Source organism: Dryobates pubescens, chromosome 1, assembly GCF_014839835.1.
Source record: "Dryobates pubescens isolate bDryPub1 chromosome 1, bDryPub1.pri, whole genome shotgun sequence".
Taxonomy (NCBI): domain Eukaryota; kingdom Metazoa; phylum Chordata; class Aves; order Piciformes; family Picidae; genus Dryobates; species Dryobates pubescens.
Genome location: NC_071612.1, coordinates 50,131,068 through 50,146,526, shown reverse-complemented (window position 1 = coordinate 50,146,526; position 15,459 = coordinate 50,131,068). Strand labels below are relative to the sequence as shown.

Below are 15,459 nucleotides of genomic sequence, written 5' to 3'. Positions count from 1 at the left end.
CTAGCACCAGCAAATTTCTCCACTGTTTGACAATGAAAATTAACTGCCTCACACATTTAATACACTGTGCACTGGGCAAGGGAGTTGGCAGTAAAAACTCTATATAATACAGTTTAAAATTAATTTCTTCTTTCAGTATAATATAAAAGGAAGCAGAAATACTTACTAATACAGAACTTCATTTGCTTCATGTCTTTCATATCTAACCGTTTCACACATCAGTCTGAAAGAGAAGGAAAGTAGTAATTTTTAATTATGATTCCTATCAGTGTCACAAAGGCTTCATTTACTAAAAAAATAGTCAGCTTTCCCATGTTTGTCTCCAGCACTTATAAAATCTTACCACCAATTTAAAGATGAGATGATTTTTAATTTAAGAGAAGAAATGTTAGTCTGAGCATTAAAGTTATTATTTCATTCAAGATCAGATTTGATTTAGGACACTAGATGCAATTGCTGCCATAAAAACATTTTCTATAAAATGCATAAAATTATACTGATCTCATTTTATAAAGTGATCTGATAGAAGTAAGCAAGCTGTTTTATAAGGAAACAATTTGGAATTGTAGAAATGGATGGAAATGTATGATATTTCACACTAATTGGAAATACCACAATAGAAAAGCTGCTCCCATTTTGAAGTCAGGCCCAACAGGTAAAACAAGAAATTATCTTGCAAGGTAACTCAACACTTCTCATTTTGTTATAATACAGCAACTTTAAAAAATCACCATAGGATTTTATTGCTGAAATCTCACAGGCCTCAAAATACAGAGAATTTCCTGCAGGAAAATCCTATGTCTAGAGGGGAGGATTAAAGCATTGTCACATTCACTTTCTGCCTGACAAACGTGGCATAATAGATAGCAACTATAATAGTACTTATCATGTAAGCAACTCTAACTTGGTATAAAAAAAAAATTAACATGACATTTCTGTTTAGTGTCTTAAGGAAACAGATCTTGTAACTACCAGCAGGTGGTGGAAAGAAACAAATCCCACTGCCTCCCTTAGATTTTTGATGGCTCTGTAGCAAACTGCAAACACCAAGGCTATTTGACAGTCAAAGATTTCCCTAAGAGGCTCATGTTAACATTGAAATGAGGAACTACATTTAGATTTGGGAAAGAAATTCTCATTCTTCACAGGATGAGTCATCATAACCTCAATGTACCAATGACTGTCTTCCTTCAGTGATATCCTAAGTGGATAATAGTGCTATAGAATTCCTGCTCGGGCAGAATTTCTCAAAAAAGAGTTGGTCTGGGCGCGATGTAACATTTAGAACATTTTTTATTGCCATTTCCCTTATCATTCGTTTCAATAGCCAGCAGGCTGATACAAAAGAATTCAGCATTCATATTTCAGGATTCTACTTGCAAACTCAACCATCTCGAAAATAATGTTTTTTTCTGTGCAGAAGTGGCAGGCTTATAGTGGTATCCTGATTATTCATAAATTATTAACAGAAAGTAGAAATCATAATTCTGTTAATTAAAAAAACAAACACAAAACCAAAAAACCAACACATTTAAAAATCAGATTTTGCAACCACAGCCTTTCCTCCATCCTGGTATTTTAAATCTACTCCTCTGATCATCTTTGAGAACTTTTCTTACAGGCAACGTCTGTATCATTAAAGTATTTTTATTGCATATACATTTCAGCTAACAAAAATGCTTCTTGCTTCCTGGCACAGGAAAATAAAACCCAACAACTTACTGCACCACAGAACCTCCTCTCTCAGGTACTGCTTGCCATAAAAATCAGGTCTTTCCAGAATCCTTTACAAACAGCAAAAAACTGCTTTCAGCTTCTGCCTTCTGGATACTCACCTTCTACCCTCTGAAAGCAAACATGAGGTTACTGATGAGAAGATACCAGAAGAAAAATCGTTATTAGCAGTCATGTTTGAAAAGTACTGCTCAACAACAGTATGTGCCCTACCAGCCCTTGCCATCTAAGAGTAGGAGTTGTAGGAAATAGAACCAATTTAACAAGCAAGTTTTGTTCCTCTCTGAATTGGGAGCAAAGGAAGTATGTTCTTCAAAAAGTCATGCAAGCTCACAATTAGCACTGTCCTCAGTTTTACAAGACTTTTAGCCTATTAGGACAGTAATAGGGGAGAAAATGCCTCATACAGAAGACAGCCAAGTGTTTCAATTCTTGTGTTAATTTGAAACAGTTCAAAACTACAGTGACCAAATAATACAATCTATACTGCTTTCTCAAACATTTAAAAAATTTGATTAGTTCTGGTGAGTGCTGGTGTCTAACTTTTGCTCAAAAACAATCTCTGTCTGCTTCCTAAGTAAGTGTAATACATTCAAGATGAGATCATCAGCAAGCCATAATGTAAGTTATTCACTACTAGAGGCTATATTTTATACACTGGGTTTTAATGCATCTTGAGGTTTCTGTGGTATCCCACTGACATAAGAAATGTTGTATCCTAAAGAATACCATAAAAGCTTTCTGTCCCTAATCTGCCAGAAGCCCAGCCTTTTCCATGTATGGTACTGTCAACAGAAGCTCTCTTCTAGGAATTCACTCTGCTGGGAGAGCAAGTTCCTCACATTCCTCAGCAAGAACCTCATTCTGCACAGGAAGCCAAGAAGCACACATCAACATACCACACAACCATATGTGCACACTTTGATCTTCGTAAGCAATTTAACATCAGCTCAGCTATGCAAAACTTGATGTGCTAAAACTCTCACATATAATGGTGTAACTGAAAATACCTTAACTGAACACAATCGTGGCCACCTTCCAAAGTAAAATCACATTATTTTCATTCAGGACTGGAATTTGTACTCTTTATGTGATGCATTTATTCCTAGTATGAAATTTTCAGGAGAAAAGAACAAACATATCCATAATAGAAATCACAAAGAACAAATAGGGATAAACACATGCATGCATACAAGGAGAAAGTGTTAGGACAATAAAGAAGGGAAGAAATGGATGCAGAGATAGCCAGCATTTCAATCTAAGGAAGGTACACAAAAGTAGTGTATAGTTCCCTGACCTGTTGTTTCTTTGCTTTGTTACCCCATTAACACGTGTGTTTTTATCATACCTTAGCTGATGCTCTCTCAGATTAGACAAGGCTTCCATGCCATGTAAATAGGAATACACGATCTCCAAATCCTACAAACACAAGGAAAATATGATTAGTATTCTCCATTTCGTACAAGATGTTAAAATACTAGGTTTGCAAAGAACCTGAAGCTCCCTTAATAAAGGCAGCAGGAATATTTGAAGTAACACATTTACAAGAGATTAAAAAGCAAGTTCCCAATAAACACTGATAATATGTGGGAACCCCACATGATGAATGATGGTATGTCCACACTGGAAATTACAAACAGAAACCTTTCTGCCTCTGCTGTTACTACTTATGTCCAGGAAACAAGTCTGATGCAGAATTCTAGTGAGCTAGAATTGCTTCCCAAAGGCAATGTACCTAAACAATTTATTTCATAAAGCAAGCTCATGGAAACTGGTGTTTCCATGCTTAGGTGAAACGAAACTGCCAAAAACCCCAACAGTACATATTTATAAAACTGCATCCTCTTCCAATGCAAGGTAAATCACAAGCTTAAATGAGATGATTTAAAAGAAAACTTAAAAAAAAAAAAGATAACTTAAAAAAAGGCATAAACACAATCCTAGTCACACAGCAAAGTGCTGCATCCAACCATTGTGGTCCTCCAATATCCAGCTCAATAAATAACATTAATAAAGATATGAAAACAAGACCCATGACTGAAGCTTCCTAAGACACAACCATGGGACCACTAATGTCAGTTTAGAGGTTTACTAAAGCACTAGTACACTTAAAAGAAAGCTTCAGTGCAGCACACAATGCCTAGGATTATTTAACTTTGGCTCATAGATTTGATGCTGTTCCGTCATCCACTTCTTAAGAGTGCTAGTTAAGAGACAACATATCATCTGTAATTCACTGAAAATCAGAGCAGTGACTCACTACCACTTATTGAGGCTAACAAAGCTGAGAATAACACCAATAACACTCAAGTTAGTGTAGGAAGATGTTTTCAAGTAATAGAATATATCAAACCTATACATCTATGAAAGATTTAGTTGCTAGGAAATATTTGTGTACTTGAAATTTACCACAGAGTGCAGAAAACCTTCAGTTTTCAGACAGTGGAAGAATGCTAGATGTAGTGTTTGGACGAACATTAGGACTGAAGCTACACAGAGATCTTGAACTTTAACCAGATTTTAATTTTTCTTGCTTAATACATTAAGTGGAGGAATATAGAATGGCTTTTTCCTCACAATGAAAAAAAGCAAGTACTCAGTTGGAAGATGTGGAAGAAATGCACAAACCAAAATCCTGTGATTTCACTTCTATTCTGGTCCTCCTATTCCCTCCTAGAGGCTTTGCTCCTTCTATGATGAGCACAGAAAACATCAAGGACAAAAGTAATTATGCATGGTGTAAGATGGAGGGAATGTGGGCACAGAAGGCTTTGAAAAGAAAATAAGAGTGGGAGTGGTCAGTTGCTGTTTAATAGTAGTAAGGTGAAAGGATATGCCTGCCACAGTCACTGGCTTGACAGATATGCCGGGGATGAGCAGGGGCTAATCAGAGCCCTGTGATGGTAGTGGGGTAAAACAGAAGTCTGGCAATGCCTGTGGCACTGCTGCCACTCATCCAGACAGGCCAGAGTCTGGGGCTGCCAGGGGAAGCTGGGAGTGAACCACTGAGGATCAGACACTCACAGTAGTGGATTACAGGCAAAAGAGTCTGGCCATAAGGTACTACTGCAATTCATTTCCAGCAAGCCTACGTAGTGACAGAGACAGAACAGAAGAAGAGTAATCCTTTGTCACCAGTTGTACTGAGGTTTTTCTCAAGTGGCAGAGATTTTATCTGCAGCAAAGGATTCACAGATGAATAGCGAATTATTAAGGATGCTATCTTATAGGGATCCACAGACCCAAAAGTGGAAATCCATAGTAAAAGGGACCCACTGACATTTTCCAAAACTGCCGAGTGAAACCAACCTAATGATCGACCACGCAGATGTACAAAGCAGTAAAGAACACAGATTATGTTCCTAGAGAAAAGCAACTGAAGTGACTCAAAACAGAAAAATTAACTGAATCACTGAAGGAAGTTCTTCTGACCAGTTTCACAAGCAACAGGCAAGGCAAGTTTAGTCAACACTTTTTAAAACATAAATAATCTGAGCTTCAAAATATACTGGTCCCATACTTGCAAATACAGTATCACGTATGTCCCTACATCAGGAATTGCAGATGGATTTCCCCCCTAATAAAGATTTTAAAAAGCAATTCTTTTCATTTTTAAATCAAGTATAAAGAGATCTGAAAAACAGCAAGGCAAAAAAAAAACCCAACACCAAAACAACACACCACCCAACCAAAAAAACACCACCCAACCCTAAATAAACCTTTACTAGCTGTCCCATCCAGGTCGCTGGCTTCAGCAACACAAGGGACAAAGTTGAACACATTTCAGAGAGAACTAAGATGAGGGTATTTTTTTTTTTATTTGGAAAAAAAATAATTAGCAAGAAAGCAGACCACTGTTTCAGGCAGGGGGGTCCTATCAAAGCAACTAGTCGTTATAACATTGCAGCTGATGCGCACTGGCATTAAAATCACACAATTGTTTGAGAAGTGTGCTGTAGTCCATACTTTCTACACATTTTCAGATTGTCTAGCAGGAAACAGCACCCTCTAGTACTGGAAGTTTGGCATTGAATTCAAATATCATCCCTTCCAACTAAACTCTCTATAATAGTGCAAGGCACAGAACAGTACAATTGAGTCAAAAGAAAATATTTCCACATACTGTCAGTAAGCACTGAACACTTCCAATCAGTCTACAGCATTAAAAAGTAGGAAAGCCACTAAAAAAAAACACAAAAATTCAGAATATCAAGTTATTGTCATTAGGTCACCAGAGTTTTTCCATTTATCTCAAACTATGCTTTGCTTACTTAGCAAACATACTCATTATCAAATGTAAATAGCTGCTTCAGCTTCCTAATGAGGAAGTGAATTAATGGAATACAAGAATCCTCCAGAAATACTTGTGCTAAGGGTTGTAAAATCCAACACAGATTCCAAATCCTTTGAACAACAGTTTAGTAAAAGCCATTTCTCAAAAACAAATAACATAAATGCAGGCATGTAGGATATGAAAGTTTTTTATTTTTATATTCTATATACCTGACAAAAAAAACCCTAAAAAGTTTTAGAAATTATCAGGAGAACAACTTTGTCTTTCAAGAAGGACATGTCCTGCCTATGTTATTTATGCTGGCTAGTTGAGTAAAATCCTAAATCAGCAGCTAAATTCAACCCCACTGGGGCTCACGCAAACATTTTTGCTAGTTCGCAGCGTCCCTGAGAGTTGCCTCTAACTAATCCACAAAGTATATAAAGGCACGCAGATAACAGCAGCAGTCCGACGCTTTTTACAACACTTATTCAAATTACCACACGGTGGCAGACTGAGCCACCAAAATCTCAGAGGAAGTCATTTATACGGTTTCTTCTTTAATGATGCATAAATTTATAAGTTTCTAAACGTCAAAATGAGCAGCGCTAATTGTCACTACTACAACTGGTTAAATATTCTGCTACAGGAAGGACTATTTATACAAAAGCACAGATAAATCACCAGCTAGCTGGTTTCTAGTCAGCCAGCAGAACTGAAAATTAAACAAGATTTAAAGGGAAGCAGCAGCAGTGAAGAAAGGCAAAGGAGGCTGATCTTGATGCAGAAATCAGGTTCTACACAATGACTGTGGGCACAGCTTGGAAATACAATAAAATATTTAAATTAATTAAATATGCCACCAAAACACTACCCAAACACAACTCATCTCAATGGAAATTCAAAAACAGAAAATTAAAGGCAAAGCACAAATTAGCATGGTATTTAAAGTACGGGTTTTTTTATTTAAATGAAGGCTAAAAGCATGAAACCTAATCTATGTTTAGATTTGTACTGCAAGAAAAGTCATATGCTTGGGCTGCTGTGTGAGGAACAGCTGCAATTTGCTTAACTCCGTGCTACTTCTTGTTTGTTTCCAGTGTCAGTTGGCTCAATTTAAAGTTCTGATTGAACTCTGAAAGAAAATGGAGAGACTTCAGTTTTAAAATTGAAATTGAGTTGTGTTAACTGTAGAAAAACACCCGTTTGCAACCTTACTTCTACTGTCCGTTCTAATAAAAATCTGCAGATGTTTACTCACGCTTTTCTATCCATTGCATTTGTGCTTCAAAACATATTTGGTAATGCAGTTACAGAAACCAAACAAATTTAAAGCGGAATAGTGGCCCTAAATTCATACTAACTTAATGAAGAAATCTTTACTTTACTGAAATTACAGAGATGTGAAAACTTGCAACTGTGGACTGATAAATATAAATCTCTCAAAAAAAATAAATAGAAGTCAAATCTCAGATTTACACTGGTGTCAGTCCTGGTTTGTATTAAGGTGTGAAACTATTACGACAGACTGATCTACTCATCCTTGTCACTGTTATAAAGTAAAATGCTGATATGAGAAATTAATTGCTCTCTTACTGAAAAAAAATAAAATAAAATCATTCAGGTCTGTGAAGTAGCAACCAGGCAGAGAGAAGCTTTCATCTCATAACAGTTTGATTTATTCTAAATTAAAGAAATAAAATAGAAGCTAATTCCTTAATTCACTGTCTTGGAGGATGGGAGAAAAGGGCCTTTCAAAGCACCTAAATTTTCACCTTAGGCTCATGAAGATCTGTCTGCTAAGTGTACCACATGTATCGAAAGGCTGATCTTTGTTAAAATAACCCAGCTTTAGCCAACGTTCAGCCAACCATCAGTAGCACTGGCTCTGAAGGGAGGGGGGGGTCATGGGTGGGCACACTTGCTCCCCACCACACCTGCAGTTCCTGACCCCACCCCAAGGTCAGGTTTCACAGTTGTGAAAATGGGAAGTCCCACCCAGGCCCTCCCCACTGCACTCCTGTTGCCTCCCTGGCCTCAGGAGGAACACCCGCCCACAAGGACAGAACTTCAAGCCTTTGTTTGCACCACGAGATCCACGGGGTCCAGTGTTGGAGTCACAGAGGCAACAGCTCAGGTGGCAGGGAGAACTGAAAAACAATGACAAAACCATGACAGACAACCCAGGGGATGGGGGGAATGAGAGGGAGGAAAAAAAGAAAAATCCGGTATTGCTGATTCCGAAATTCCTGCCACACACGAATGATAGTGAAGTATTCATCTTCACCTCCACATTCCTAGCAGTGGGGAAGAAAAAATAAAAAGAAAAGAAAAAATAGAAAACAAACAACCACCAAAACCCAAACATACAGTTGTCATGCAGCAGCATGCCCAGGTATGTGTGCACTCATCAGTAAACCATACCAAGACTAATTTGTTGAAGAGATTAAAATTAAGTATTTGACATGTACTACAAGTTCTTTACATTCCTTTCCTTACATCAGGGCATTCATACTGGGAGGGGGACCTGCCACAAAGGAAGCCTGACCGAATCCAACTTTTTATACTACAACTTAAGATAAATTACTTCATTATAAGCTACCACAGTATATTTCTGCAAGCTGTTCTTATTAGTATGTAGAGATCTGTTGCTTAAAAAAACCACCACCACCAATGTTAAACCTAAATCTATAGAAAACAATTTGACTTGACAATGAATTGGCATCTACACAGGTATGAATGAAATACTAAAGTGACATTACATATGTCAAGTTGCCCAAATTGATACTTTGGTAAATTAAATCCCATGGGCCATAGTTTAAGGATGAATACAAATTATGTAATTAGCATGAAACAATTCTTTCCTTTATATCAGACTATTTTGAAGTCCATAAATTGTGAGCTAACAAAGACTAACACAAGTTCATTCCTGAATGCAGAACAAAACCACTAATTCTTAATACATTCAGTTTTCTAAAGCATAGTCCAGGGTGCAAAGTTTGGCCTATCCGTTCTGCATTTCCTTTAGCCAAACCTAACATTTTCAATACTGAAGTCTGATTCTTAAAACAGAAAAAAATACAAATTCAGGTGACAAGCGCCTTTTCAATGATCTCACAACAGAGCTGAAACTTGTTCCAATCTCCTTTTCATCAGTGACATTCAGCACAGTTTCAGATCCCATTTGTCCTCCTCTACTCTTGTGGAATCCTGTTCACCTGCAAGAACAAGCCAGACCTGTCCACTCAGTACAGCCCAGCTCTCCCCTACCCAAGAAGCATTATCAGCTCTCAGGCAAGCTACAAGCCTGGAAACTCAACATTCATATCAAATTCAGAGATTCACTTCAGCAGAGTTGCCCTGCTAAACACCATCCCTCACATCACTTTTTCATTATCATTTCTTCCTTTTCATGTGCTTGGCACAGGAAAAATTTAAGTGAAAGGGTGGCAGGCAAGAACAAGTAGTGTTGGAGACAGGTGGGGAACAAAGCCAAGGGCATTGGTAGGAAGACTACTGTCATAGAGTAGCTTTGCTGTCCCCAGTTTGCCACTCACAAGCCTGGTCTACCTTTCCATGAATTACCTATTCCTGAAAACTGCAGCTCTCCAAGACAATGATGAGACAGTTTGAAATTGAGGAATGTCTAGTAACAAATATCTTCTTACACCTCGAACAAGTGACTTGGAGTCAAAGGCAACTTTTGCATTTAAAGGTCTGTTAGAGCCATTAAATGCTAAATTATTTATCTAAACTGCAAACATGTTAGAGGCCTCAAAAGTTGTGAAAAAAATTTACCATCACCTATATGAATTTGTCTACTCATATGCATTGTATTTCAGGAAATTCATAACAAAACATTACTCCACAGCAACCAGGCATGACTAAGCTTGGGAATAGCCTTCATAAGAAGGGCAGTTTACAGGTCAAAGTCAACCCAAGTCTTCACTTCCTCTGCTTCAGCTATGTAGTAGGAAAAGAACATGGAAATTGTATTGACCTTAAGTCTTGTTGACACAAAAAATTATTTTTAGCTCTACTGTGGGGAGGGTGGGGACATTTTTTCCGGGTTATGGGTGGAAATTTTAAACTGGATTAGAAACAGGAGGACCAACAGGCAATTCTAATCTGGAAATGAAGTACCCACACATGAAGCTAATCAGGAACCACTCCAAAACCTCATGAAGAAAAAAAGAAGTCCCATTTTCCTGGTTTGTCTTAACTGGGAGTTGTCCTAGTATAGTACAAAAATACACTTCCCCAAAGAGTTCAATTGCATTATTGCCTCAAAGTCAAAGGCTGGAGAAACACTGTAAAATCCCAGTAAAACAGTTGTGGAGAAATAACATTTCAATGGGATACTTAATACAATCAGCCTTCCTGTCTTTCAAATATACTTTGTTTGGATTGTGAATTTTCTTTTTTAAAGAAGCTTCTCTCAAAAGACAAATTTCACTACATGTTTATTTTTGCATTTTGCAATTTATTTATTTTTCTAATGGGAATTGGGTTAAAACCCTCTGTTTCCATGTAGTGCCTCACAAATTTGTGCTTAATAGTATAAACAGGTTTTGGTTTTCAACCTTGCCAGCAGAATCTGCTCAAACATATAAAAATTAGTTGGAAGGTTCAACAAACCACCCATCACAAACAGACTTTTAACACTGGCTCAAGATCAGTACAATCAATTCAACATATCCTGCTGGTCATAAAGCTTTTAGCAGAATAAAGTCAAGAAATTAAGACATTCACAATTATAATCATCCCATAAGATGATAAATGCAGAAAGGGTAGAAGGGAAATTAAAGCCTGCCATCTCAGAGAACTCAGAACAAGCTAATGAGCATAGAAAATTACAGAGTAGCGCCACTTTTTTTTCCCTGCTTTTCAGCCTCTCAGAAGTCAAGACAATTAAATGCTTAACACAAAAGCCTAAGTTCTGCAGTCAAAAATCCAAATGTTGGTCACATGTCCAAATGCAAACAAAACCGTTTCTTTACAAAAGATTTCTCCTACTAACTACGAAGTCCATAATTATAAAAGACACTTCAGCCTTCACCATTAAAATCAGGTAGTTGTCTCTCTCTTATTTTCAGTATTTATTGCCAACAGTTAGAAGCATGTACTAAAACGGTTCTATACATTTCCACATTCATTGCACAAACATTCCCATGTTTTTTAACAGAGTCAGGCCAGTTTCTAGAGGGTTTGTTTGGGGTTTTTTTTTTGGTAATGTTAAGAGTCTCAAGTTGTTTTGAGACAGTCTGTTATTTATCCCATATTTTTTGTTAGCTATATGAAGTAAGACTCAATATCCTACTAAATATAAATCAATTTTGCACTAACAAATATGTCAGATACTAAGTATAGTGGGATTTATTAAACAACTACTTGTAGCAGAGATGAGTTTCACATAAGTTTATCCATATACAGAAGACTGTAGCAATTGGCAGCTTTTAAATAACAAAATTTGTTTAAAATAAAAATTAAAACCAAACAGAAACAAAGAAGCAAACAAGAAAAATTAAGTGACAGACAAGCATCCTAGAGTAAACAGCCATAAAGTAGCTCCTAGTTGGCACCAGGCTATGATGATAGAAGCATGTTAAAAGGACCTCAGTGTAGAGAATGACATTGCAAAGAATAATCACGGCAGCCTGGAAACTGAAACCACAGTACATCAGGTAGGACTCTTCTAGAAATAGGGTTAGACATTATCTGTGCTTAGAGGACTCTCCAAGAGCTGTCAGAGCAAGATCAAGATATGACCATTTGGATAGTTTGGTGACAGAAGGTTGGGTTGTTTTTAACTGCTTAATTAATCTACAGTCAAAGTAGCCAGGATTCAAATCTATGACACCAATTCAAACACAAGAACTAAATCTAGACAATCCAATTATAACCAAGCCAAGCAAACAAATTGCCCTGAAGGAAGAACTTCCTACAATTTTCCATGCAGTGGACAAGAGCAACCTATTTTCTGAAAAACCTTAATTTCTGTGAAGCTGAGGTCCAAGTATTTCAACATCATGGACAAGTGGTAACTACAGCTACACAGTACTACTTCTTTAAATGCATCATTAAGAAGGTTATGATCATGAAAAAAATCCCAACTTTGTGGTATACTGACATGCATGGCATATCAGACTTGCTCAATGGGGCAGGTATTCCAAATCCCAAGCAAGTCAAAGTGACATTAAAGAGCTGTCATTTGACAGCTAATCTGTGACAATTGGTCACAAACATTCAAAGCTTTCAATTGCAAACAAGCTTTCTAAATTTATTAACAGGCTGAGGTAGCAATGTTGTTCACCCTCTGAAGGGGTATCCCAGTAAGCCGTCTCTGCACAACCACCCATGATCATCTGTCTGCATCTGAAGCTGTAATGGTTCCAACTACTCATGTTTCATCTAACCTCTTGGGTATACTGGTATTTTACCTTGGTGTTAAAACAAGACCTTGAAATAGACTTTCTTGTGGTGTGAGGACCAAGAAGTCCAGCACTAAACCAGGGGGTTTCAGCACTGTCCCAAGTGCTAAACTTCATCATACTTTACCCTTTGCTCATTACATTTTTCACCTGCCAAGCAAAAAAAACCCCAAACCAAAAACACACACACACCAAGAAAACAACCACACCAAAAAACCCCACCAAACCAAAAATCCCACCACCCATACCCCAAACAAACCAAAAGAAACACCACCAAACAAAACACACACACCCCAAGAGCAACCCAAATATGCAAATCTGACACTTTGCTTGAGAAAAATCAGTTACGAAGCACAATTCAGTCCCATCCCATCCAGCAACATGTTCATTTCCATAATCATCCTGAGTATCAGGGCCACCTCCATTTCATAAAATAGGGTTTTCCAGAAACCTCTGATGCCAGGGCAACCCTAACCACCACCTCCAGAGATTACATGTTGAAAATGGCCGCTGCCACCACCACCCTGGGCTGAGCTAGTGAGGAGCTCTATGCTGCAGATCACTGGCTTATTACCATGACAACTCACATTCAGAAACAAAAAGGAACCAGCACGCGTTGGAAACTCTACTCTGCCAGAACTTGCAACAGAAATAACTCAGTAGTACTATAATCAACAGAAAATACAGTGAGTTATTTTCTGTGGCTGCCCTACAACCATTTTGTATTGCTGGCTTACAACCAACCAAAGCAAAAACACAAAAAGCCAAAAACAAAACAAAAATAAAGTTTGTCTTTCCAAGCACAGAAACAACAGTGGGCATTTGCTGAAGTTAAACTGCACCAAGCTGGTTTGCTCTGGACAGTTTTAACTTTAAGAAAAATCGCATTGCTCGATTTCTATTTATGATTTTTTTTTTTAAGTAGCTATAAAAGCATGATGAAAGGCACAAAAAGATTATACCACAACTGATTTCAAAGGTTTATATACCAATATACACCATTTATATTCACGTGTTTAAAGAAAGCATTAAGATTCATTTAGACAGAATTTTCCCAACCTTCAAATATACAACTTTTTCTGGTTCAGCTTGCACTGAAGCTGATAGAAGAAGAAAGACAGTAGAGTGGGTTTTTTTATTTGGAGCAGCTGAAATTACAGCAGCAGATTTCAGAGTATTTCTTCCAACAAGTATTAATCTTATTTGAATCAGTAGGCCACATAAAAAGTATCCCTGAAGTACACTATACGGGGGTACACATTTGCATGTCAAATTAATCATCACTCTAAAATTACCCACAAAAGCTGCTGGTGGTCACATCCTTCCAGAGCTAGGATTACTCCTCTGTGCAAAGGAGACAAATCCTGAAGTACTTCCCACAGCATAATCTCCAAGACTGAATTTATTTGTTAGCTCTGGTATTTCCTGAACAGAAGCTGCATTTAATGTCAAATGTTTATCTTTTAGGATTTTTTTTTTCCTTCCTATAAACAATGGTAGGATTCTACAAGGGCCCCAAGTTTTGGGTGGTGGTTGGTTTTTGGGGGGGGTGTGTTTGTTTTTAATATCACATGGAGATTAATTAATTTACATATCCCAAATAGGCTTACACTGCTTTGATCCCACTTGAGCATAGCTTTGTACTTTTTAGAAGCAACCACCTGCAAATTTTAGTGTCAAATGCATAAACACCATAGAGGTCAAGCATCTGTAGGGTTACAGTGGTGGTGAAGCATGGCCTCTCTCAGGTCATTACTTCACAACCTGAATGCAGCTATGAGTACCATAAATCAAGGTGGGAAAAAAAACAGTCTTACATTGCCAAATGAGTTGGACTTGCTCTCAGGCATGGAAGAGCATTTGACACCTCAGTAAGCCAAGTCCACTTGCCAAAGCTCCCACTCAGGCTAATGCTCTGACCCTTTAATGGTCCAAATCCAACAAGCAGAGCTCATGCACACATACAACTTACAGCCACCCCACATGAGGGGTACCCTGCATGATGGGCACACAAGACCACTCTGGCTTGGCAGCAAAGCAGGTGGATGAGATGAGTTCAGCCCATCTGCTCTGTTTCTGCCTATAAAGATGAAGTGACACAGAGCAGGTTCAGCTGACAAAACGGATCACTGCTCTTAACAGGGAAGCATTCAACTATCTTGATTAGACTTACTCAGCACTGCACTCGTAAGGGAAAGTCATTAGGAACACCACAGAAACTTAAAGAACATAAAGAGAACTTAAAGAACATAAGAGAATCATCACTGGAAAGCTCTGCCAGTCCCCCCAAAAAATACAGAAATCCCTTCTGGTGTGAACAAGCCAGACTGGCTTGGCTGTGTTGTTGAACAGTACTCAGAAGGAATTTGGAAATATTTTGCTTTAACATGCCCCAGTAGCAGCTCTGCACAGTTCTTTCATCACTTGGAAATCCCTTTCAGCTCATCACACCTGCTGAAGGGATCCATCAGGTCTAAACGCACTTCTATGCATCTGATAGCTCAACACTAAGACCTAACACATACATTGCTTGTCAAATCTCCAAGTTCCTTAAAACACTGCATTTGTACCACAGGTTACAGAGATGGTCATATGGGCAGGTTTCTCCACTAAGTAACACATACACACAAGATTCTGAGTAGGCTACAAGTTGTGAATAAAGCTGATCTGCTCCTACTTCAGCTGGCTTTGCATTTTTTGTTCAATAATTTTACCAAAAACTGTGAAGAGAGATAATACCTGCTACTTTGTGACCCAGGGGCTTTGTAGTTAAGGACACAAGGCAACCCTATAGCAATGATTGCTTACAGCTGGTCTACAAACTGCCAGCTGAACTGGAGTTTAATTTCTAATAACTGTTACTGAGGTATGTGGTTGTCACATCACAACTGTTTAGGCTTTTATTTATTTACTGACTTTCAAGAATGTCCCTCCATTTGTTGTACCAGCTTCTCCCCTGTAACCAGCCCTAAAGATGGACATTTACAAGTCAGTGAGTGGTGCAGCTGCCAAAGAACCAAC

The 15,459-nt window shown here is 38.0% G+C and overlaps 1 protein-coding gene across 2 annotated transcripts in view; it reads right to left on the bottom strand.

The window, feature by feature from the left end:
- Nucleotides 1–15,459, bottom strand: part of RAPGEF2 (Rap guanine nucleotide exchange factor 2) — a 168,545-nt gene that overhangs the window by 110,496 nt on the left and 42,590 nt on the right. For both annotated transcript variants that reach the window (XM_054165731.1, XM_054165732.1), the window contains exons 2-3: nucleotides 3,083–3,153; nucleotides 167–223 (exon numbers count right to left, since the gene is read on the bottom strand). In XM_054165731.1, coding sequence (XP_054021706.1) covers nucleotides 167–223; nucleotides 3,083–3,153 — 128 coding nt within the window. The remainder of the gene's footprint in view (nucleotides 1–166; nucleotides 224–3,082; nucleotides 3,154–15,459) is intronic.